Below are 23,275 nucleotides of genomic sequence, written 5' to 3' on the forward strand. Positions count from 1 at the left end.
TCATCTAACATCTTATCAATTCTGAACTTGAAAATAAGTGATTCTTCTTTCCATTAAGGAACCTTACATTGATTTTTGCGAGTTAGAATCATTTTATTTATTTGTCTTGTTCCGTGAAAAATAAAGTAACATTCTAAATGATAAATGAGGCAAATAGATCAATTGGTGAATGCAGAAGTTTGCACTCATGAGATTTCGAAAGAAGCTATTGGTGAATGCAGACATCTCTGTGTGATTTCATTGTTGCTTTATCGGGCGTCACAACCTCAGGTCCATATGAATGTTAGAAGAAGAATATATAAAGAAACAAACCAAGTTAGAAAAGATACTCCAAATAGATGAAAATTTGTCAAGAAATTGATATGAACCATTTTGTTGGGACTTGTTAAATGAAGTTAAGAACATAGCCATCACAATAAAGCATATGCTTGTTGTGTAATAAATTGAGAAATTGAAAGGTCAAGATTTGCTCGATCAAAGTTTCCTCTCTTCTCTTTTCTTTTTTCTATTCTTGAGTAAAAATTATTAACTGCCATGAAATTGCAATTTTATACATAGAAATATGTTGTTCTCCTGACTAAACCAACCAAGAAAAATCAACAAATGTAGAAGGGAAGTTTTAAAATATCAAGATTTAAGTGCGGTTTTTTACTTAATTTAGTGTGGACAATCTTAATTCACATAATTTTAATTGTTCATTTTTATTCCACACATTAAAAATTAACAATTGTAATCTACAGTTGGTCATCATCCAACTTTTTAATGGAAAAATATTGAGAAATTTTTTAACCAAAAACAAATGACTGATCAGATCAGGCCTCCATCTGAACCGAGCCCAATAAGATGGGTTTCTGTAATTCATCTCTTTAGTCTTGGAAACCTATGAGCTTCCAAGCATGACAGCAAAGAAATGTGAGAAACTTGGTGATTCTACTCCTCCGGTGAGTAAACAATTCTCTGCATTTCAATGTTCTGTTTATGTTAAACAAGTTCTTAAAATACCACGAGTATATATACTTTGCTAAGAATTGGAAAAAGAATAAACGGTTTTTAAGAACAAGCACTAGAAGATCAGTTTCAACACTGTTCCTGGAGTCACAAATTAAGAAGAAAAAAAACTTAGGCCATAACATTTTTGTAGTTTTCTTTTTTGCTGTTATTTAGAAGCTAATGTAACATTATTATTGTATTCTACTGTTTCGAATGGCATTTGGAAATTTAAAATACCAATCCACCCGTTTCATATTATTTAAAAACAAACTTCTCAAATCAGCATCCGCAAAGCAAGGAGTACAAACTATAATATACTAAAGATCCTGCTGATGCTACATCCATCCAAACTTTGACATCAAGGAAAATATCATATTTCCCAAGTACAAATAATTCTAAAGCCAAATTACAGTACTAAACTTCAACCAAATTACTTTCACCTTGGAAAGACAAAGCAGTAGCCTATCTGCGGAACTGTCAAATGTCAAAACTGCATACTACGAGAAAGAATCTGCATCCAGAAGGCAATATGTTGCAAATACTCAAATAATTGGGTAGTTGTTGCCAAAGGTGACACGGTTCCAACAAATCCACGAATGCTTCCAGCTTCCCCAAATATCTACTGCCACGACAAGATCTATCTGGAAGGTAAAAATTTGCCAGTCCAATTGTGTGGTGGACATGGAAGATGTTAGAATCAAAAGAAAACATAGAACCTGAAGGGAAAATATAAATATGAGCCAAGTCTACAAGCTTTTGGAAACACAAAAAAGTGCATCAAGATGCTCTAACTTAACTTCCAAAAATGAGCATCGAATACAGAAGATGACCATGTTGGATGCTGATAACAAACCAAACTACAAAATCTAAAGATTTGACAATAGCATATGGTACAACGTATTGTTTTCATTTTTAGAACACAAAGAAAACACCAATCATAGCCAATTGAGTCTGAAAATGGTTTTGTTAGGATCCAATTAAATTGATAAGACAATTAGGAGAACTATACCTACCACAAAAGCTAGTCATTGTAGTTGAAGAGTCCAAAGGCTTATAAACCGCCACACAAAATTAGCAAACCACAAATGTAGGACTCAATTCTCACCTAAAAATTGGATCCTAAAATCCCACATTCCCACAATGCTCCACAGTCTCGATACCCACGATTGGCTGTGCACTAACCTTTTGACTAGTTCCTAGAGAACACTGTGCCACTGGTTTGCAGTTCAGAGGAATGAAGAAATACTATAATACCAATTGAAAAGAATGTCGGGACCATTGTTGTCAAACTCATGAGTAAACTCATAGATTCTCTTACAGGTATACAAATAGGTGGAGAAAACAAATTAACTTGCAATCAAACTTCTGTTCTAGATTACCTAGTTAAATTTGCATAATATCTTGAGTCAAAAAGTGTACTCCTGCATCGTTTTTAAGAATTTCTGTATGTTGTGGTCACTGATAAAGTTTGATCGTATGTAGTACTAATGTACTATTAACCTAGACAAACCTTAATCCAGGTTACAGTTAACCTTACTCTCATCAAGATAGCTCAACTCAACAGACTAGTCAATCAGACGCAAGAGCTACAAGGCTTGAGAAATCAAATAGTTTATTATCTTTAAAGGAGGACTCAGAAAACTTACACTTGAAGAAATTCACACGGACCCTTTTCTATCTGTGCTTCAGGCAATTTTCGCTCATCCAATCTTAGTTTATATAATTACTCTACACAATGGTGACTGTCATAAAATTATGGCATCAAAAGGAGAAGGTAAGAACGCTATACCTCAACGAGAGGGAATCATGCCGGACTTCCTCGCATAAGCAAAGATGCCACCAGCCTCAATCACCGGACCCGCGTCGCCGATCGGATTCAAGCGATACTCCTTTCCGGTGGTGTGATTGATCAAGCGGCTCTCTCCGAGCTCAATCGTGACAACATCGCCGGTGCGGCACTCCTCGCAGAGGCGGCTCTCCGACTCCAGAGGGTACACCTCGCCGGTGGCCACCGAGTTCCGGAAGAAGATCCGCGCGTACGACTCCGCAACCACGGCGGAAACGCCGGCTGCGCCCAGTGCGACGGGCGCGTGCTCGCGGGAGGAGCCACAGCCGAAGTTGGCGCCGCCGATGACGATGGCGTACTTAGTCTTGGTCTCACCGGCGTCAACGAAGCGCGTGGCGTAGGAGGCCGGGAGGCCGACGAGGGCGTAGGAGCCGAGCTTCTCGTACTCGTCGGGCTTGGAAGGAACGAGGGTGAGGTATTCCGCGGGGATGATCTGGTCCGTGTCGATGTTGTCGCCGACGACGTAGCAGAGGCCGTGGAAGGTGGCGGAGGGAGAGGGAGACGCGCTGGCTTGTGCGCGTGGGGATTGAAGAGAAACCGTTCGAAGATTGCGAGGGTTTGATTTGGGAGTGGGGAATGAGACGAAGCGAGGAAAAGAAGGAAGAAGAGAATGAGCTAGGAAGTGTTTGGAGGAAGAAGCGATGGCGAGGTTTCGAGGAATAACGGTTGCAGCAGTTGCAGAGAATAACGCCATTGTTTTCATTTCAATACCTTTCTCTCTCTCTCAGTTTCCTTTGCTAAACGTTCATGGTAATTTATCTTAGGGTATTCAAACGACAACGTTTAGCAGGACCCAACAACGCTTCTTTTTCTTTTACAGTTATATTAAAATTCAACACAAAATTAATTAACTTTCGATAGTATTTTTTTATAAAATTCAAATTTAATTAATTCAACTATTGAATCTCATATTTTTATTAGACATATCATATATTAAAAACTAGATTCAATACTCTTCGGTTGGATTGGAATAAAGAAAACGATTGTCTTCCTTCTCGGTTAGTCGGTCTACTTTTCTTCTTTTCTTTTGATACTGCCTTCATGCTCTCCTTTCACTTCTCGTATTTGTGAACTTCAAACTCTGATGGTACATACAAAAACACACTTCTACGCTCAAATGAGATCTCGATGTTCGACATTCGATGTTATTAATATTGAATAATTAAGACATTTATTAGTCTCGTTAATCTTCTGTCTTAAGTGTAATGATTTTAGTCATGTCAATCGGTCTTAACCTTAAGTGTCGAACACACGCCCAGTACAAATACTATGAATTAAAATAAATTAATACTGTAACAATTAGTGCATATGTAAAATTTATTATTCTAAATCCGGACTTCAAATTAATAAAGGTTTACGCTATTAACCTAATTTTTTAGCAATGGGGAAGGACTCAATCTTATCTTTTTGTTATTTCATAGAATTGTTATATCACATTATGAACTTAAATTTTAAAGCACTTCCGAACATAAAATTTGGAATCCAATTTTGATGTTTCAATTCGATATTAAACTAGAAAAGCTAAGCAGTGACTTTGATTTAATAATGAGGTGAAATAAAGAAACAAATTATCTTCTTAGCTATGATAAAGAATGGTGGTGTGCTAGATTTTGTGTTTGAGTTTAGGAAACAAACCCCTTGTTCTTTAGATTTAACAAATGCAATGAAATAACCAACAGTCCCCATTTTAAGTATTTTGTATTCAGAACAGTATTCAATGAATTGGACAAAGAAAATTATGTCTACAACTCATTCTGCTCATGTATATCTCTTTTTGAAAATAAATAAATAATGACATCCATTTGTTGAATTTGATCAATGCAATGAAAGAACCAAAAGTGCAGAAAATAAGCTGAATTTTGCACTTCCTAAAGAATTGTCAAACCCCTGTTCAGAACAGCAGCAAGGAATGCGCTTCACAGTTTCTGCAAGTCATTGTCATTCATGAACAATACAAAAAATTCATGCTGCATATTCACCACTAGCTACCCTGTTGTGATCAAGAATTCTTGTATTCCATTCCTGTGTTTGCAATTGCATTGAGCAATATAAGTGCTACCAACCTATCAGATTCAAGCATCATAGCCAATTTAGGCCATAGACGCATGCATGTCATTGCCAGACTCATTTTCTCTTTGATTTCACACGTTTAGCCTTCACTACACGCTTTCTAGTGAAGGTGCGAATTAACTTTCTCACATCCTTTCTAATTGAGAAGAATGCTGAGATTAGTATAATATACATGGCTGGATAGATATGGATGCCTTTTGTTTGAGCAAATCCGGATTTTCCCATTATTGACTCTCTAATCACACCCCATATGAGAAGAAGTATTCCAAAAAGTCCCATTCTCCCTGGTTTTATCAGCCCTGTGATTGCTCCTGCCACAGACAAGTAGCTTCCTGCAAGAACCTGCAAAACAATCCCAATAAAATGAGGGCCAAAGCTTAACATTCAAGGAGTTCATCACCAAATACTAGCACACTTCTTTCAACACCAACTTCATTATTGGTTGAAATTTGTTAGAAATTGCAAAATTAAGTAAGGCACACTCCTTGTTTGATGAACTTTTCACTCATGATTTTATATAATTTTAAGAAAAGTTTAACCAAGAACAGCCTGTGTGTTGAGATTTAGAAGTAGTGTCTATATACTAACAGAGGAATTATTCAGTTACCAATCAACACCACACCTCTAGGCGTTGGATATCTGATGCAGCAGAGACTGCCCTTGTATTGAGCTGTTGAAAGTTTAGCAGATTTTTGTAGCTTGGAATGGTTTTCTGGTTGCAAATTGCCTTTGCCAGAGCTCCAGGGTAGACAAGAATCTTCACTACAGAAAGAGGGACGACCTCACTTGCAATTAACTGAGATGCTGTCACTTCAATCGGTGTCTTGCAGATTCCTATTCTGCATGGAACACTGGAAACAAAAAGGACCTTTGTGATCATCATCACATCGATACAAATTCAAAAAGCACTATTCCAGAACTCCATTCTAAGCTTTTGGCATTAATAATTGCAGGAATTGGAAGAAAAAAAATTCCAATAACAAGACCCTGTTACTAGTGGCAGTGCAATCAATCATCACAAACAAAACTAATGTTATAATTTTCCACAAACCACTTCAATTGTCAAATATTCAGGAGAAATCAATGTCACAAGAACCACTTTCAATTGTCAAATAATTAGGAGATTCCATTGTGCACTTCTATTTGCCTGCTAGTTCTGTGGTCCATGATGCCATGTTACATAACTCGCACTTGATCAACACATCGAAAATTAACACAATAAAAAGATGCAAGTAGCAAAACAGGTTTGTATATGTTACATTACATCAACCCTGATTTCTGCAATATTTAATTGAAGATGCATTTGATTTCAATCATGTTGCTGACGGATTATTTAAAAAAGGCACATTGGATCTACAATACATGATTAAAAAAAACTGTAAAATCTGGATTAAAAAATATCAACAAAAAAATAAAAGATTATCTGTTTTTGTTCTTTTTACCACATGCTATAATCATTTTGTCTGGTTCTGCTATGGTTTGTTTATGCCATTCTGAGAAAGGCATTGAAGAAATTGCTAAGGGTGATTAGCATGAACGAAATAGGAGGAACAGGGAAAAGGGTTACCTGAAAATGGGAACTTGAAAAATGATGATAAAGAAATATATTGAAAAGGCAATGGAGCAAATGAGGGTGGCGCATCTCCTAGAAGAAGCCATAGCTCCAAATCTTTGAAAGGACCCTGGATTCTAAAAGGTCCCACAAAAATGGAATTGATGTTCCAAAAGGAGGTAACACTTTGAAGAGATCAATTTTACCCTAAAATCCCATTTTACCTTCATCTCTTGTTCTGTATATATAGCAAAAATACCCTCCAAGAGAAAGTTACTCCTGTCAAAAAAAACATTTTCCTTTGTGGTTTTGGTTTTTCCTTCAATCTCAACTCTTGTTTGGTCAATGTTTCTTCTCCAATGGACCAACCACGCCCATGTCAAACTATGAACAACATATCCATGTAACGTTTTATCAATAATTACTGGTCAAAAATTATAACTTTATATTATCTGCATTATTTAATTCAATTTTATTAAAACTGAATGGAAGAAATTCAAAACGAATTATATTTTAAAATATATACACTATCAATTTTGATCTATAAAAAAAATACGTATGAAATAATTTTAAAATTTATAATCTGTAGAATGGTTAGTAAAAATTGTTTGGGTGTAATTTTATTATATATATGTACCTATAATTTTGTTTAAACTTATTTTTAAATTGATGAGTTTAATCTTTCAAGGTTTAAAATGTGTTTATTTAATTGTTTTAGGTTTAAATTTAAACATTTAATGGTAATATTTTACTTTATTGATTTCAACATTTAAGTCGTGATCAACAACATGACAAGACAATGACATGATGGAGATGCAATAAATATATGTATAAGTCTTTTTAAGATAGAAAAATTAAAAAATGACTTCATAAATTAAAATTAGTTTATGTATATTATATATCAATTGAAAAATATATTTAATTTTGTTTAATTTATTTACAAAAGTATTAAGGTAGGAACAGTGGAATAACGCCTTTGGATTTCACCACTTATCCAAATCAGTTTATTTGGGCCAGGCCCATTCAAATTTAAAACATGTCAAGGTGTAAAAAAGACTGTTTCTTTTTGCACCTCCATGATTTCTTTTGCCACCCCCATATAAAATGTGAAGATACTTTTTTATCCTTTCTGACTTTCGGATTATGTAATTCGGACACGCATTTGAAAAAAGACTTCCGTATTATATAATCTGGAAGCTAAAAAAAGATTTTCAGATTATATAATCTGGAAACTAATCATGCATCTGAAAGAAGACTTCTGCATTATGTAATTCGAAAGCTAATTATGAATTTGAAAAAAGACTTCCAAACTACATAATTCAAAATATTACAGAGAGATATTTTTGGAAATACAAAAGTTTTTAGAGGTGAAAGAAGAATATATAGAGGTGCAGAAAGAAAAAGTCCGTAAAAAATTATAAAAGAAAACCTGCATTTATGCAAAATCTTTCTCCACATATCATCTTTTAAATTTTCTAAAATTATCTTTTATTCTGAATTTTTTAAATTTTGTAAAAGTAGCTAGAAAAAGCTTTGTAGAAAAGAGTAGAGGATTTATTGGAAGTGAATTTGGTTTGAAAAAGGAGGAAAAAAAAGAATTGTTGAGGTTGAGGTTGTGAAATAGAAGAGTATATATTCTCTCACCCTTCGGCTATCACCAAGAACCATCCAATCCAATTTAGGTTTCAAAAGTCACACACAACTTGGTGGGGTGACACACCTCCACATCACATGTGGGTCACACATTTCAATGCAATTATTGGACTCTAATAATTGTTCCACCAATAACTATAAAAAAACAAACATCATTTTTAACTACCACACTTAAATACAACCTTATTCTGAACTTCAAAATACTTCCCTCATTTAGCAACTAAAAGTTCTTTCATCACAAATTCACTTGCTCATAAAATCCTATGAAAAAATGTTAATGTTAGTTACTTAGTGATAGAGTATATTTAATAAATCACAGCAACAACCATAATTCAGTGAATTATAATTATGTCCTAGAGTATATAGAAAAATCTCAACAAAATCAATTAATCAGATAATTTCAATATGACCAACACTATAAATAAACTCTTTACATATATGTTCAAGTTACAAGTTACGCTTTAATTAGTTCACAAATACACATTTTTTTTACAGTGTACTTACTTGATCGTTTGAGAGTTCTTTTATCAGGTCCATCCCAATCGAGCATCAACATTTGAAGAAAAAAACAAAGATATCATGAACACGTCAACAATGGTCCAACTCGTTTCCATTATTATCTAAATCATTTTTACCAATATAGATACAATAATATTTCAGTAATTTTAATATATTTTTACATCGGTTAAAATTTAAATAAAGTCTTCTAGGTAAAATTGTGAGAGAGTTTCAAATTTTAAAATACACAATATCTAGAATACTTTATTTTTTTATTCTCTTTCTGAATTGAGGAATAAAATAGGAGATAAGTATCAGTCCCATAGATTGAAGAGTGATTTTGGGCATGTCAATGTGGAGCAACCTACCCTTCGATCTCTTAGCCAAAATCTTCTCCTTCCTCTCCCCAGACTCACTCGCCATAGCAAGATCAGCTTGCAAGAACTGGCACACTTGTTCCAAAGCACATCCTCCATCTCCAACAACAGCAACAACAACAACCTCTTCATGGTTCTTGGCTCTTCCAATTCGCAACCACAGAGCCTCTTGCTATGCTCGCAATCCCACCATAGACAAATGGCACCACCTCTCTCTGCCACTCCCATCAATCCGCCCAATAGCTTCAGTAGGAAGCCTCCTCCTCCTCAGAATCACCAACTCCACAATCCTCCAACTGGGTCTCTGCAACCCCTTCACCGGAGAGTTCAAGCACCTCCCCCCTCTGCACGCCGCAAGGACCAAACCGGCCGTTGGAGTCACAACCTCGGACTCCTCGAACTCATCCCATGATGATGTTCTGTTCCCACCCTTCAGAGTCTACGTGGCGGGAGGCATGTCGGAGGCGGCGCAAGGCGGCGCCACGTACGAAACCAGGGTGGAGATGTACGACTCGAGGGTCGACGCGTGGCGGATTGTGGGGTCGACGCCGACGGAGCTGGCCGTGAGACTGACGGTGTGGACGCCGAACGAGAATGTCTGCATCGGAGAAACTCTGTATTGGGTAACCTCTGCAAGAGCCTACAGTGTTGTGGGGTATGATGTCGGGAGAAATGGGTGGAGGGAAATGGCGGTGCCCATGGCTGAGAAGCTGGAGTTTGCATGCCTTGTGAAGAGAAACGGTGCATTGGGGTTGGTGGGTGGCGCTTGCGGCGGCGGCGGCTGCATATGGCGGCTGAGTGAAGGGGAGAGGTGGTGTTTGGTTGATGAGGTTCCGGTTGAACTGGGGTTGAGATTGTTGGGAGGAAAGAGTGTTTGGGAGAGTGTGAAGTGTGTGGGAAATGAGGATTGTGTTTGTTTGTATAGAGATCTTGGTTCTGGAATGGTGGTTTGCAGAAGGGTTGGGGATATGGATAAATGGGAATGGGTTTGGGATAATCTAAAGGGGAAAAAATTGGCCAATTCTGCCATAAGAGGAGCACTTCTTCATCCAACTCTTTTATCTTTCAAACAACACTAGTTTTTTGTAAGTTAATGTTTAATATAAAAAAAAAATCTACAAAAATTGTCTTCTTTTGTATTTAATATAACTGCTTATCCAACTTTCAAACTTAAATTGATGGAATAGATTGAAATAATAATTAATTAATTAAAATATTTGATAGTAAAATAGAGATTTATTCTAATACAATTACTTTACAAATAATGTAAAAATGGTTTGAATATTGCATTTGAAGTTTGAAAGTGGATTTGAATGTTGGTCTCTATGCCTATTATGTCAACTTTATTTGGCTATGACAATCCATGAAAAAGGTCATCCATTATTTGAGCAATCTTTAATACATTGATAACATTCATAAAGTGATTGTGATTGTCATGATTATGACAACTTTTTGTATTAATTTATTGAAATTTTTGTTTTGAATAATTAAAGTTATCCAACCATTATTTGCTTTCTTTGCCTTCTTCAATTTGAAGAACAAAATTAGAAGGGTTTGTTTCTTTGGACCAAGCCAAATTTCCCTATAGAATTGTTGTAGTAACCCTTATGTTTTCTAAGGAGTATCAACAAATTTTTTTTATCTTACACAACTTATATGCTAGAAATACTTTTTTTTATACCTTTCTTTTTATTTATATATATATATATATATTTAACTCATTTTTTAAATAATATACACTTATAACCCTAAAATCAAAAGATATGAATGAAAGTGGTGACACTATAATAAAAGATAAATAGATGTGAAATGTTGATAATAGTATGTAACCATGTTACTTTTGTTAATTAATAGTGTTTGGTTTAAGGAAGTAGGTAGATTATTATAATAGATGCAAGTTTTGTCCTAATATGAAATGCATCTACGTGGTGAGTTTTCCTTCCATTTACGTATCGTGTTTATCTTCAAAACTTGGTTGCAATATTAAGCTACGCAACTACTAATTATTATCCACATGTGAATGTGCTAACACACATTGCTTTGATTCAATCGTCTTACAAATTAAAATAACACTTTCAATGCTTAAACAAATTATTATAATCAAATTTGGGGTTGGAGGGATTGTGTCAAAACTATGAACAAAATCAAGTAAGTAAGCTAGTCCACCAAAATTCTAAAATAAATTATCCAATAATTAACTAAAATTGAATCAAACAAAGACTAATTAATTAATCAATTTTTATTCATAGTTTTTAGTTTTTTTTTATTCATCTTATATATTTCTTTTTATATGGGTAGGGAAGGAGTATTCACCTCAAACTATTGTTGATAGTTTCGAGTTTTGATTCTAGTACTCGATCTCAGTTAGAGATGTAACTACCTGTAAAAGACACTCTAAGATTCAAGTTTGAGTTTGGTATACAATTGTTAGAGTATTATAGTTATTAAATGTGTACTTTTGTCTCATTATTTGACGTGTGTTTATAAGAATAGTGAGTACATGTGTAGGTAGGTTAGTGTTTAACACAACTTATCGAGTTATTCTTCTGATTAAGAAAATTTTTTGTACATGTGTGTTATGCTTAATTCATTGTGTTAAAATAAAGTTATTTTTAAGCTGTCGACCCATGTTTGATCTTCAAAAATTTGATCATATGTATCTATATCTCTTTAATCATATAATTATGATAATTTAATAACATGTGTCACGTTTGTTCGACCACCTACGTAACAATATTATTTTTAAATTATTTTGAAGAGATAATTAATTATAATTAAACTTGTATAAAAAGTTATAACACCATTTTAACTTAAACTTAAGATATTATGTTTGTAAGATTTTTTTATTTTGTTTAATTTTTTATTTTTTTAAGGTAAAACTTTTAATTCACCTTTAAATTTTTAATAAATATGTTAAATTATTTTGGCTGTTCCTTAATCTTCCTAGATTTTCACACATGTTATTTCTTTTATAAACTTAAATTACTTTATTTATCTTGAAGTTGAAGTTGCGTTTGGAACTTTTTAAAAGCTCAATAATTATTGTTTCCTTAATTTTTTTTATTAGGTGTAAGCTTTAAGCTCTCTAAACCCCTCAAACTTCATAAACAATTAATCTAATTTCTATTTACTTTAGTAAATTTATTTAATTATCATCATTCAACTCTCCTATTAACTACTCATTATATACATCAATGTCATTAAGTGCAATTAGATCGATTTCATACTTGAGATTACATGTTTATTTAATAAATTATTATATTATAACACTTTAAGAGTACGGATCTTTCTCCTTTTGATTTTATATTTTAAACATAATCAAATTATTACAGTTCTTCATATAACAATTATAGGATTGGTAAAAAAACTATATAATTTCACTTATTTGAATTCATAATCCCAAATTCATACATAAGAACTAATTTAATTTTATAATTAAATTATTAATTATATATTTTACTAAATATAAAAAATTCAACAAATTTTCCCTCTAAATTTAAAAATATATAATATTTTTAAATAATTTTAGATTTTAAAAATGATTTTTAACATCAAATTAATCTTTAAACCTCTAAAAAAATTAAATGTGGATTTAGATCTAAATTTTATCCAACTATTTAAACTTGCATCTACAAAAATTTAAATAATTTTTTTTAAAAAAATAGTTGACTTAATTATTAATATATTTAGTTTAGGTTTTGATACAAGTGAAAATGTCTTTGTACAAAAACTTTAGGAACATATTCCATTTTTAATACAAGAAAAAAGAAATTCCTAGTATAAAAACTTTAGTTAAATTAGTTTTGTTTAAACTCTCTCAATAGTTAAATAATTAAACACATGATTTATTCTTAATTAAGAGAAAAATTAATATTAATATTTAATCTTCTTTTAATATACAGTGAAATATGTGAATTTAGTTGCACAATTGTTTGTTTGTTGCACTGAAGAATTTGATTATTTATTATTTTAAAAAAAAAAGTATAAATTTACATTTAATTTGAATCAAATTATTTAAAATTATATTAAATTTCAATTGGATCTGTAAAAATCCAATTTATACTAAATGTTGTATTTGGATTTTCTTGATTATATTTTCCATAGTGAATAAAAAACAAATTTTATTCTTATGAAGTAGGTACTAAATTAATGTTTTTCTCACATCCATTAGGAAATAATAGCTTGATGCAATCATGCAATCCATTAATAAGTGCAAAAGAATTATAATTTGGAAAACATAAAAGAACTCCATGTTTAATTGCGTGGAAAAGATTATGAAGTTCATCTTCTCCAATTATTGTAAACATTCATATACATTTTTGTTTTCCTTTTTTGTTGAATAATGTTTCCAAAATTAATTTTCTAAACCCTCTCCATTTTTTCCTAAATACTATGTTTTTGGGGTTTTTTTCACCATTAATAAGATTAATCCGTGACTTTAGGGGAGAAATCACATGATTAAAACTGAATGGATAAATATAAATTTTGTTTTTATTTCAGTTTTAAAAGTTAGAAAATGAAAACAGATAATTCACCATCAAAACTTAATTTAAAAATTTGTAATAACAAGTAAAATGCTCTTCGTCTTCAGCTCCACAAGATCTTAGTAATAATTGAAACCACAAGATCCACCTCCATTTTCATATCAACACCGCACTTCATAGATTCGGAGTCACCAATCAACTTTCTGACATTATCCCACTAAAAAAAAGTTAATTAGGTATTCAAAGTGTTCTATATTAGATAATATTATTACATTTTATTATCTATTATTATAATGAGGGTGTTACTTTTTTTTGTGGTTGATTTTTTTAGGGTTAAATATATTTTTAATGTAAAGTTGATATTAAGAAAATGATAAAAAATGGTAAGAAGAATAAGATGTTTCTTATTCCCTTATGTGTATGTTATATCACTTCTTCATGTATAGGAAATATATAGGGAATTTCTCTCCAATTTACAATCTAATTAGGTAGGGATATTAATAATGAGATTATATCATTATTAAATTAATTGCATATAATTAGTACAATATCATACAATATTACATACAATAATTGCATATAATTTGATAATTATTATTTCCTTAATAAGTTTAACTCAACTTTATAAAATCAATGATTGGTTTGATAGTGGATGACTTGGTAAGTCCGACAAAATTTTGTTAAGATAAACTCTAATGAGTATGACGATGATAACAAATGACCTAATAAGTCCGACAAATACTCATTAACATAAATTTCAAATAATTCTAACTATCAGTCCGATAACGAATAACCTAATAAATCCGACAAATACTCGTTAAGATAAATTCTGAATAATTTTGACAATTGATTCGATAGCTGATGACCTGAAATGCTCTATAAATACTCGTTAAGATAGACTCTAAATAACTCTGACAATCAGTCCGATAATAAATGACCTGATAAACCCGACAAATCCTCGTTAAATTAGATTCTAAATGACTCTAATATCATATTAAATAAATAGACTTTAAATCGAATTCAATGGAATTTAACACTTATATATTATTATACTCTCAACTAAAAAAAATAGTATCTTTAATATAGAATAATATTTTTATGATGAAAAAAAGGAAGAAGAAGTAAAATCCCAACGGACGTTGACTCCGTCCTCTCTGTGATTTTTTTCCTTTAGCCACTTGCCTTTGTTGGACATCGTCGTCATCGTCATAGTGTCTACATAATAATAATAATAATAATAATTGTAACAGTAAAAGTCATGCACCTATATATACATATCTACACACACAACAATCACTTCAATTAAGCTAAACCTAGAAACAGAGAGAGAAACAGAGACAGAGAAAAAAAACAGAGAAGCTCATGGCTGGTCTGCAAAGATCTGCGGTGTCTTTCAGAAGACAAGGTTCATCAGGCCTTATTTGGGACGACAAATTAGTCGCTGAATTGAGCAACGACCAAGACCCAAAGGCGGCGGCGGCTGCTGAAAATCTTAACGCAAGAACACCGCCGCCACCCATCCAGAGAACCCGCTCCAACGGCGGCTACCGCACCGGAAAAGTCTCGCCGGCGATCGACCCTCCTTCTCCCAAGCTCTCTGCTTGCGGCTTCTGCGCCGCCTTCTCTAAAACAGGGGAAAAGGGTCGCCGCCAAAAGCCCGGCGCCAAGCAGCGGTCCCGGTAAGTCTTTTCCGGCGGCGGAGATGGGTTTCCGAGAGTCTCCGTATAGGTATGTACGGTAGGAAGAAGAGAATGGTGAATTGTAGCAGTGGGTCTCTGTTTTCCCTTTGGATTAATTTGCTTTTTTTCATTTTTCAATTCTCTGTGATTTGTGATTGTAATTATGTGTATACTTGGTGGGTGGACCTAGAATTTTGATCTCTGTAAAAAGTAAATCTCCAATAATATCTTTCACATCATTATGCTTTTTCCAATTTACCATCACTGCATTGCAATATCTTAACCTCGTTTAGTATTCTCCTTTTACTTTTGTTTATTCCTCTGTTTTTTTGTTTTGTTTGTTGTGAATTTGTGATCACTTGCAAACAGAATGAAAGACATGGTTGAATTTCTTGTGTTGGTTTTCTTGTTCCTTCTATTGTTGGCATATGGCACTAAATTGATCACTATGAATAAGTTTAATTCCACAAGTGATTTATAATTCTAATTCAATTTTATGTAAATCAATTTATGAGGAGTTGATAAGTTAAGATGTGAAATTATAATATAATTTCAATAAACTGTAATATAAATGTTCTCATAACTCTAATAAACTTTAACATAAACGATCTGATAAGTCCAATAAACTCTGACACAGATGGTCGGTTAAGTTCAATAAAATCTCACAATAGATATAGATGGTCTGATAAGTTGAATAAACTCTGACAATAGACATAGATGGTCTGATAAGTTGAATAAACTCTGACAATAGACATAGATGGTCTGATAAGTTGAATAAACTCTGACAATAAACATAGATGGTCTGATAAGTTCAATAAACTCTGACAATAGACATAGATGGTCTGATAAGTTCAATAAACTCTACCATAGACATAGATGACTGATACAATAAATTTAATAAACTCGGACTAAACTTCATTTTATAATCTCAATTTTACATATATTTGTATATTATAAAATATAAAATGTTATTATTTTTAATTAATTTTAAAATTTTAACAATAATGAATGTTGGTGTGAGTGAGATGGAATAACCCTTTTTGGTTATACCTATGAAAGAGTAATTAGAGGTAGCATCTATTTATTCTGTTGGTTTTGGGAATTGAATCATCAATGTAGCAAATTCCTTTTTAATCAACATTTGCTTTTCTGGGAAAATCTTTATGCATGCTTTCCCTTTTTCTTTTTTTTAATCCAAATATATTCCTACACTATTTTAATAATAATTTATTTTGTGAAGGTGCTATAATTAATAATTCCACTCACCAATTATTGCTATCTTTAAACCTTAATCTTCGGTGTGAAACATCATCGCATCCAAATACCTTCTTCCTTGTTGCTTCTAAAAAACTATGGTGAAGTTTTAAATATTATATATTCCTTTCAAGCATAGTATCGAATTAATTAAAATGTACTCACATTTTATTTATTTTTTAATAAAAAAAGTTGGTAACAAGAAAAATCAAAGCATTGAATTCAACGTGGGTGGTGCTGGATCTCATAATCATATAGACGCAATAATTTATTAGAAAGTTGAAAAAACGAAATTGTGGAAATAGAAATAAATATAAATATGGTTTATTATCCCCACTTGGGCACTTTCCATCTGTTTCATGGGACATATTACAATAAGTAAGAGAGAGTGAGAGTGAAGATAATCACTTAATCGTGACGTGATTCTGTGATCACTAATTACTGTTTCTGAAATCATTGTTAAAAAAACATTCGCACTAACTGCTTATTATTCTTTTGTGACCTCATTCACTTTCTCCTTTCCAAAAATTCCACTTTAACTTCTTCATTTTCTCTCTTTTTTTCATGTTTTTCTTTCCCAAGTGGAGTATATACATGAGAAGAAATAAAAAAATTATTCTTAGTATATATGTACTACCAGATAGTTGAGAAGATCGACATGGTCGAATGACAAAAAAAAATGAGTTTCTTAATCCAAACATAGTTGAGAAGATCGACATGGTCGACTGACAAAAAAAAGTCAAATGAGTTTCTTAATCCAAACATAGCTCATAAACTCACACTTAATTATAGTTAAGTCAGTTTAGTTGTAGATGGTGATTAAGGTACGATTGGACGTTATTTGGAATTCACGAACAGATCCATAACATCTAAGGCTCATCCAAAAGGTATGAATACTAAAGAAAGACAAGCGTCAAAGGTAATTTTTCTTTCTCGACTCACTTGCATATTATACTCGAACTAACTTGATCGTCAAAGTACATTTACAAGTTTCTCCCACTCATTCGACGAAAGAAAAAACCAATCAGAAACCACTGCACTTGAAAACTGAAAGAAAAAACCAATCAGAGACCACTGCACTTGAAAACCGTAAAGATCGAAAACAAAATAACAGAACGAATCACTCTAAAAGAAACCCGACCTTATAAAAATAATATACTTTAAGTTAATTTTTGAATTAAACTCTCGTAAAATAAAAAACATTATTAAAAACATTATTGATGTTGGAAAAGTAAAACTTGTTACCTATTAATATTTACCTTCAGCATTCAATCATTTTTTTTTATTATTATTATAAGATTATAATGGGTTGGAATGTAATTATTATAATTTTGGATTATTTTGATGTGGTGTTGTTGGACATTTAATAATGGACATGTTTCAACCATCGGTTAGCAAAAGAAAAGGTTAGGTATACACAATGACAACATCGCCGCCGAATTGGACCGTTGCTTTCGTTATGTTTCAATGTTCCTAAACCCAACATTTTGTTTCCCATCTAGGTATCTCTTTTCAAGAAGAAGAAGAAAAAGTACAATGATTTCACATTTTATTCTACATATTAATTCTATTATAATTATATTTATTAAATATTTAATCAACATTTTTATTGTCCTAACATTTTTGTGATACATAACAAAGTAATAAATATGATTTTTTATGCATATAAATGTTAACTTTTAACACAATGTGTTTAAAAACATCAAAGTTAGCTTCTTTGGAAACAAGAAATAAGGATTTCTATGCATATAAATTTTAATTCTTATATAATAAAAATTATTATTTTGTTGAAAAAAATATGAAAGTTATCTTTTTTTTCTTCGAGTTCTTCCCATTTATGGATCATTGTCAACATAGCTTTAGACTACTATCACAACCTACCCAGTTGAAACTGAAGTACAAAAGAACATGTGAAAACACAGGTTTGAATCTCAATGAAGTAACAGAAAAATCTTATTACTACAATGGAGAGAAAAATCAAACTTTCATAATCTACAATTCAGAACTTTTTTTCAAAGTAATGATACAGCACTGAAACTTGCACATCATCTTGTAGTGTAGTGCAAGGGCTATTCTTGGCAAAAATGGTGGCATTGATTCTGGTGTTCCATTTAGGATTCACAGAAGTCAATAACATGCATTAGAAATCTGTATTCAATTCCTTGTCAGAGACAAAAGCAGGGTTAACGAGGACCAAGTTTAGGGCATCCCTGAGCAAGAGGCAGGTCCATGTTGTCCACAGTTCTGAAAGTTCTAGGTACCATCTTATCAACATACAGAGTTCCCTCCAAGTGATCACATTCATGTTGTAAAATCCTGGCCTGCCACCCAGATGCGTTTATTTTGATTGGCACACCATAGCGATCCAAACCTGTGACCTCAACATCAAGGGATCTTTCCACCAGTGCTCTAAACCCATCAACACTGCATAATGTTATAACCATTTCAGATGTATGTGGTACTGTAGATGAACAAGTTGGAAGAAATCTCATTCACTATGGCATGAGATTAATAAGATATCTCACTATAGTGCTGCACATGTCACTTTGGGAACTGCAGCCATGTTCAAGCATTATACTCATGGTACCTCACAATTAACAAATTTCTATTTTGGAATGCTTGAAGTTAGGATATCCACAAAGCTCCTGAATATTAGACATCAAACTACTAAAACAAACAAAATACAGGTTGACTTCAGGATACATAAGGCTAATAAGCCAGATTTGAACAATAATATATCAAACATTCAGACCAGTATTTAAAATTTTGAAATCATTAATGTATCTTAGCAAAGTAAGTTTTAAGCATAATCAAACTCTACAAAACCAACTTGTAAAATCAAGTTTACATCCACTTATATACTATAATTTTGTCATATACGAAATCTCCAACACAACTCGTCATACCAAGGAGATCAGGCGTGGAAATAGAAAGAGATCCGATAATGGGTGACATGATAAAACTCAACTAATTTTGCTGGAATAAACTCCGAATGACTCTAGTACCATATTTAAAAAATGAATTTTAAACTTAAGTTGAAGTTTACACCCACTTATATATTGTAATTTGGTTATATCTCCACATGATGTAAAATCTTCAACAATGTATGTGCCAACAATCATTTTTTAAGATAGTTCTATCAAAGCAACTACTACTACTATGCATTAGTAATACACTTTTAGCCATCAAGCAAAAAATATAAACCCCTGGCACATAATCTTTCAAGCAATTTAATGAAGGCATATACGCACTTTAATAGACTGCATTAAGCAAAATCATTAGATAATGTCAAATTGTTTGCCTGCATCTTAGAATTAGGTCTTGTTATAGTAATTGAGAGAAGTGGTGCATTATATTGCTCTCAGATAAAAAGAAAATAGCCATTTCCCCAAAAAGGACCAATAGCCTAGAGAGAGTTAGTGCAACAAATGTTTTAGGCATACACAAATTTCCAAGTGTAAGAAGAAGTATACAATAGGTTCTACTCTCAGATAGTGAATTTATAGTCTAGCAAAGACAAAGCACACACCTCAAGCACCCTTCAAAAAATAGAGCAGTCTTCTTGGTCTTCTTCTCTAGCTTGGGATTCAGGATGACCTGCCTCAAGAAAACTAATGAATGATGTATTAAAGTAACAGACCTTAGGGAAAAACTGTAGATTTAAATTAAATTATCTCCTTTTCTCTGCATATGAACATACCAAAAGATCAAAAGGCCTTCTATCTTGAACTTTAGCCTCTTCCTTCGGTACATAACTAATATACTCTTTGGTATCTTCCAAAACAATTATCTGCATAAACGAGAAGACAATGAAATATATTTCCACACAGCTCCACATTGTGCAGTGACATCAGAATATTCTAGCACAATAAACCTCATTGCTTTGAACTATCAGCATATTGTTAAAAAAGTAAAGCAACCATTTTTCAAGGTAAGCCTTCAACGCACTTTCTTATTACAGGAATGGCAGAACATTGTACAAATGAGATGCACAATTTGACTTTCAATTGTTCCACACTATTATTGTAACAAGTATGAAGTAACTTCATCCTAACTTTGCCGCTATCTTCTCAAAATAAGTAAACCGATATGAGATCATCAATGTGTGTGGGACTATATATATATTAGGGTGTTCCAATATGGGTCTGATAGCAAGTGACCTGATAAGTCAAATAAACAATCACTAAAATAGGCTCCAATATGATATTAAGAAGTTGATTTTAAGTCAAACTCAACCTTATAAAATCGATTTGATTTATAAGGAGTGAATTTTAAACTTAACTCAATCTCATAAATCATCTTATAAGGTTACTTATATGCTATAAAATATCTTAATTTCTAATAGAAATGGAATGTGGAAGCGAATTTTTATTATTAAAAACATGTATTTAACTTAATTAAAACAGGTAAGTGAAGAGAAATACACAAAATGGGGAACCTATAAAACAGAAAATTAGGAAAAATGGAACAGACCCTGAAAGGAATTCCAATCTGGGGAGCAGCTAGACCAACTCCAGGAGCATTCCTCATGACCCTAATCATGTTATCAATGATATTCTGCACTTTCTCCGAATTTATCTCATTGGGATCAACTTCCCGAGCGGGCTCGTGAAGAACAGGGTCACCGGCTTTGACAGTGTCAGGTAAATTTGTCTTCTTGGTGTCTGCTCCAAGACCCAAAAACCACCCTGCTCTGGCAGTGCAAGTTTGGGAGGATGCTGATTTCCAACGCAATGGTGGCCTTGCAATGGGAACTGTGGATAATGGGGTTGCAGTTGCGCGCCAAAAGATGGAATTTTGAGGAACAGGCATGGGAAGCACGCGGTGCAAGTGCAAGGCCTCCATGCCCTTTTTCACAGTTTGTGCAGATTGTTATGCAAATCTTCACCACCAAGCACCACCCCAAAGGGACTGTTTATGGCTTCTGCTGTTTTTGGACTCATTAGACAACATATGACTGTTTCTTTTTGGATAACATAGGGGCAATTTCTTTCTCCACCTTCATATTATTAATCTTTCAATTCTGAAATTTTTTGAAAAAAAAATGTAAGATTTTCTTTTTTCATGTGTAAAATTATATTTCAAATTCCGAACCAGAATTTCATAATAAAAAAGAATGGACTTAAGGTTTTCAATGAAAAAGATGAAAAAAAGAGCAACATTGTCGGTGAAAGAAAAGAGTATAGGGGTGCAGGAAGAAATGGGCTAACATATGAATGGGCTCACTCACTATTTTCCAATCGAAAGGACCGGACCAAGAGGAACTGTTGGGCTTTCTAGTTATTGACTTTTTCTACCTGCATCTTCATAGGTTCTTACCTCGATACAAAACATGAAAATACCTTTTTATTCTTCTTGTGTTACCCTATAGAGTAGTTTTCGAATTATGTAATATGACACGCATTTGAAAGAAGACTTCCAGATTACATAATCTATAAACTAAAAAAGACTTTCAGATTATGTAATTCGAAAATTAATCATGCATATGAAAAAAAGGCTTCCAGATTACGGAATCCATAAGCTAATTACAAATTTAAAAAAAAAATTCAAATTAAGTAATTCAGAATATTTTTTAAAATAAAAAAATTATGGAAGTAAGAAAGAACATATGAAAGGAAACAACCATAGTTAGGCCTAAAAATTCATTAAATCAAATTTTATGGTGTAACTATCATCAATTTAGTAGTTGTTATGGTTACTCTTTTTAGTTTGGTATGATAAAGGTCTTTCTCTTTAAAATTATAATTTATTAGAAAGTAAATTTTAAGTTTAATTTAATTTTATAAAATCAATTCATAAAGTAAAATATATATTTATTTATATATTATAAAATATTTTTATCTTTTTATTTTATATAGATACCAATACCATCTTTATCATAATTTTGAAGGCTTCTTGAAAAAATGCCCCAAAAACCCTTTTCCATCTTCCTTATAGGAGGATCTATCATCTGCAGATAAATAATGGATATGGATTAAAGTGAAAACAGGATAGAGTCCAAGTCATTTTCATATGTTTATAATAACATGCCAAATCAAATTTCATAGTTAAAAGGAATAAAAAGAAGAAGAAAAACCAGAAGCTAGTTAAACCATTTTCAGATTTCAAACACGTTACTGATAGATTTACATGCATATGTACAAAAGTTGCTTTGTGTTTCCCTGCCATTTTCCCTTCAAGAATCTTCCATTTGTTGGCTAAATAGCCACCACCAAATGCCAAGAAACAGCATAAAGCCACTTTTCTTCATTGGGATGTTAGCTATAAAATAATCAACATAGCTTATACCTTTAGATTTTTGACATTTCCACAACTGCATGCATAGAAATCTGGAACTTCTGCAAACCCCATGATCATAATGAATTCCACGTATGTAAGGATAATCACATAAACGAATCATGCTACAGTTCTTCTACTTTTCTTGGGAGGAACTTCTTTAATTGCATGCTTTGTACCTATCTTCTCTGAGTTAGGCAGGTAGGTGCAGATACCAGAGTTGCAGATTATAGTTTATTACTTTTAAGAACACATGCAGCAGAAATTATGACACATACTTGTGTATGTTTGTTTTTAATGTATATGTTGCTAATTAATGTTGCTATGTTGATGATTATCTTATGGGATCTGAACCTGTCATCAATGCAGAAAATAAACACATTAAAGGTTTGTAAAATATTATAACAAAGATCTCTAATTACATCTTAATCAATTCAGAAAAGAAAAATAGTCTATAATTAGTTACATTTTAATTAATTCATGGAAAAAAAATTGAAACTGGAAACTTTTAAAATAAAATAAAAGTAATTGAAGAACTTAGTTGTAATGGCTAAATACATGATTAAAAAATATTACAGAATAAAAAGTGGATATTG

At 32.5% G+C, this 23,275-nt stretch overlaps 5 protein-coding genes across 7 annotated transcripts; 2 read left to right on the forward strand and 3 right to left on the reverse strand.

Moving 5' to 3' along the window:
- Positions 1-1,217: 1,217 nt before the first annotated feature.
- On the reverse strand, positions 1,218-3,637 carry LOC137818118 (3-isopropylmalate dehydratase small subunit 1). Of its 2 annotated transcripts, none has more exons than XM_068621352.2 (2): positions 2,780-3,637; positions 1,218-1,631 (listed from the first exon to the last, which is right to left on the reverse strand). In XM_068621352.2, exon 1 carries the CDS (start codon positions 3,537-3,539, stop codon positions 2,781-2,783), a length of 759 nt encoding a protein of 252 aa, XP_068477453.1. In that variant the 5' UTR covers positions 3,540-3,637; the 3' UTR covers positions 1,218-1,631; position 2,780. The 2 variants fall into 2 exon arrangements, with proteins under 2 accessions (XP_068477453.1, XP_068477452.1); XM_068621351.2 differs by having other exon boundaries at positions 1,218-1,706; positions 2,780-3,588.
- An 807-nt stretch (positions 3,638-4,444) lies between these two features.
- Positions 4,445-6,677, reverse strand: LOC137818716 (uncharacterized). Its single transcript, XM_068622290.2, has 3 exons — positions 6,474-6,677; positions 5,529-5,757; positions 4,445-5,248 (listed from the first exon to the last, which is right to left on the reverse strand). Exons 1-3 carry the CDS (start codon positions 6,563-6,565, stop codon positions 4,961-4,963), a joined length of 609 nt encoding a protein of 202 aa, XP_068478391.1. The 5' UTR covers positions 6,566-6,677; the 3' UTR covers positions 4,445-4,960.
- Positions 6,678-8,711: 2,034 nt separating this feature from the next.
- Positions 8,712-10,110, forward strand: LOC137818932 (protein UNUSUAL FLORAL ORGANS). Its single transcript, XM_068622595.2, has one exon. It carries the CDS (start codon positions 8,956-8,958, stop codon positions 10,063-10,065), a length of 1,110 nt encoding a protein of 369 aa, XP_068478696.1. The 5' UTR covers positions 8,712-8,955; the 3' UTR covers positions 10,066-10,110.
- Positions 10,111-14,756: 4,646 nt separating this feature from the next.
- Positions 14,757-15,403, forward strand: LOC137818367 (MAPK kinase substrate protein At1g80180). Its single transcript, XM_068621744.2, has one exon. The coding sequence runs from the start codon at positions 14,833-14,835 to the stop codon at positions 15,151-15,153; it is 321 nt and encodes a 106-aa protein (XP_068477845.1). The 5' UTR covers positions 14,757-14,832; the 3' UTR covers positions 15,154-15,403.
- A 2,923-nt stretch (positions 15,404-18,326) lies between these two features.
- PDF1A (peptide deformylase 1A) lies at positions 18,327-21,506 on the reverse strand. Of its 2 annotated transcripts, none has more exons than XR_016516419.1 (4): positions 20,877-21,374; positions 20,104-20,193; positions 19,933-20,014; positions 18,327-18,827 (listed from the first exon to the last, which is right to left on the reverse strand). XR_016516419.1 is itself a non-coding variant. In XM_068622774.1 (4 exons), exons 1-4 carry the CDS (start codon positions 21,246-21,248, stop codon positions 18,587-18,589), a joined length of 771 nt encoding a protein of 256 aa, XP_068478875.1. In that variant the 5' UTR covers positions 21,249-21,506; the 3' UTR covers positions 18,327-18,586. The 2 variants fall into 2 exon arrangements, 1 of the variants encoding a protein (XP_068478875.1); XM_068622774.1 differs by having other exon boundaries at positions 19,933-20,000; positions 20,877-21,506.
- Between the last annotated feature and the right edge of the window lie 1,769 nt (positions 21,507-23,275).

Source organism: Phaseolus vulgaris, chromosome 10 (genome assembly GCF_051622355.1).
Source record: "Phaseolus vulgaris cultivar YP4 chromosome 10, ASM5162235v1, whole genome shotgun sequence".
NCBI lineage: Eukaryota > Viridiplantae > Streptophyta > Magnoliopsida > Fabales > Fabaceae > Phaseolus > Phaseolus vulgaris.

Bases quoted from the DNA above. Each gene is read 5' to 3' on its own strand.
- LOC137818118 (XM_068621352.2), bottom strand. From the start codon at position 3,539: ATGAAAACAATGGCGTTATTCTCTGCAACTGCTGCAACCGTTATTCCT.
- LOC137818932 (XM_068622595.2), top strand. From the start codon at position 8,956: ATGTCAATGTGGAGCAACCTACCCTTCGATCTCTTAGCCAAAATCTTC.
- PDF1A (XM_068622774.1), bottom strand. From the start codon at position 21,248: ATGGAGGCCTTGCACTTGCACCGCGTGCTTCCCATGCCTGTTCCTCAA. The intron at 20,194-20,876 runs GTCTGTTCCATT...TCGTTTATGCAG, and splicing joins AGATTGGAATTCCTTTCAGG to ATAATTGTTTTGGAAGATAC. The intron at 20,001-20,103 runs GTATGTTCATAT...TTCTTGAGGCAG, and splicing joins GAAGGCCTTTTGATCTTTTG to GTCATCCTGAATCCCAAGCT.
- LOC137818716 (XM_068622290.2), bottom strand. From the start codon at position 6,565: ATGGCTTCTTCTAGGAGATGCGCCACCCTCATTTGCTCCATTGCCTTT. The intron at 5,758-6,473 runs GTAACCCTTTTC...TTTTGTTTCCAG, and splicing joins TTTCAAGTTCCCATTTTCAG to TGTTCCATGCAGAATAGGAA. The intron at 5,249-5,528 runs GTGTGGTGTTGA...ATTGTTTTGCAG, and splicing joins CAGATATCCAACGCCTAGAG to GTTCTTGCAGGAAGCTACTT.
- LOC137818367 (XM_068621744.2), top strand. From the start codon at position 14,833: ATGGCTGGTCTGCAAAGATCTGCGGTGTCTTTCAGAAGACAAGGTTCA.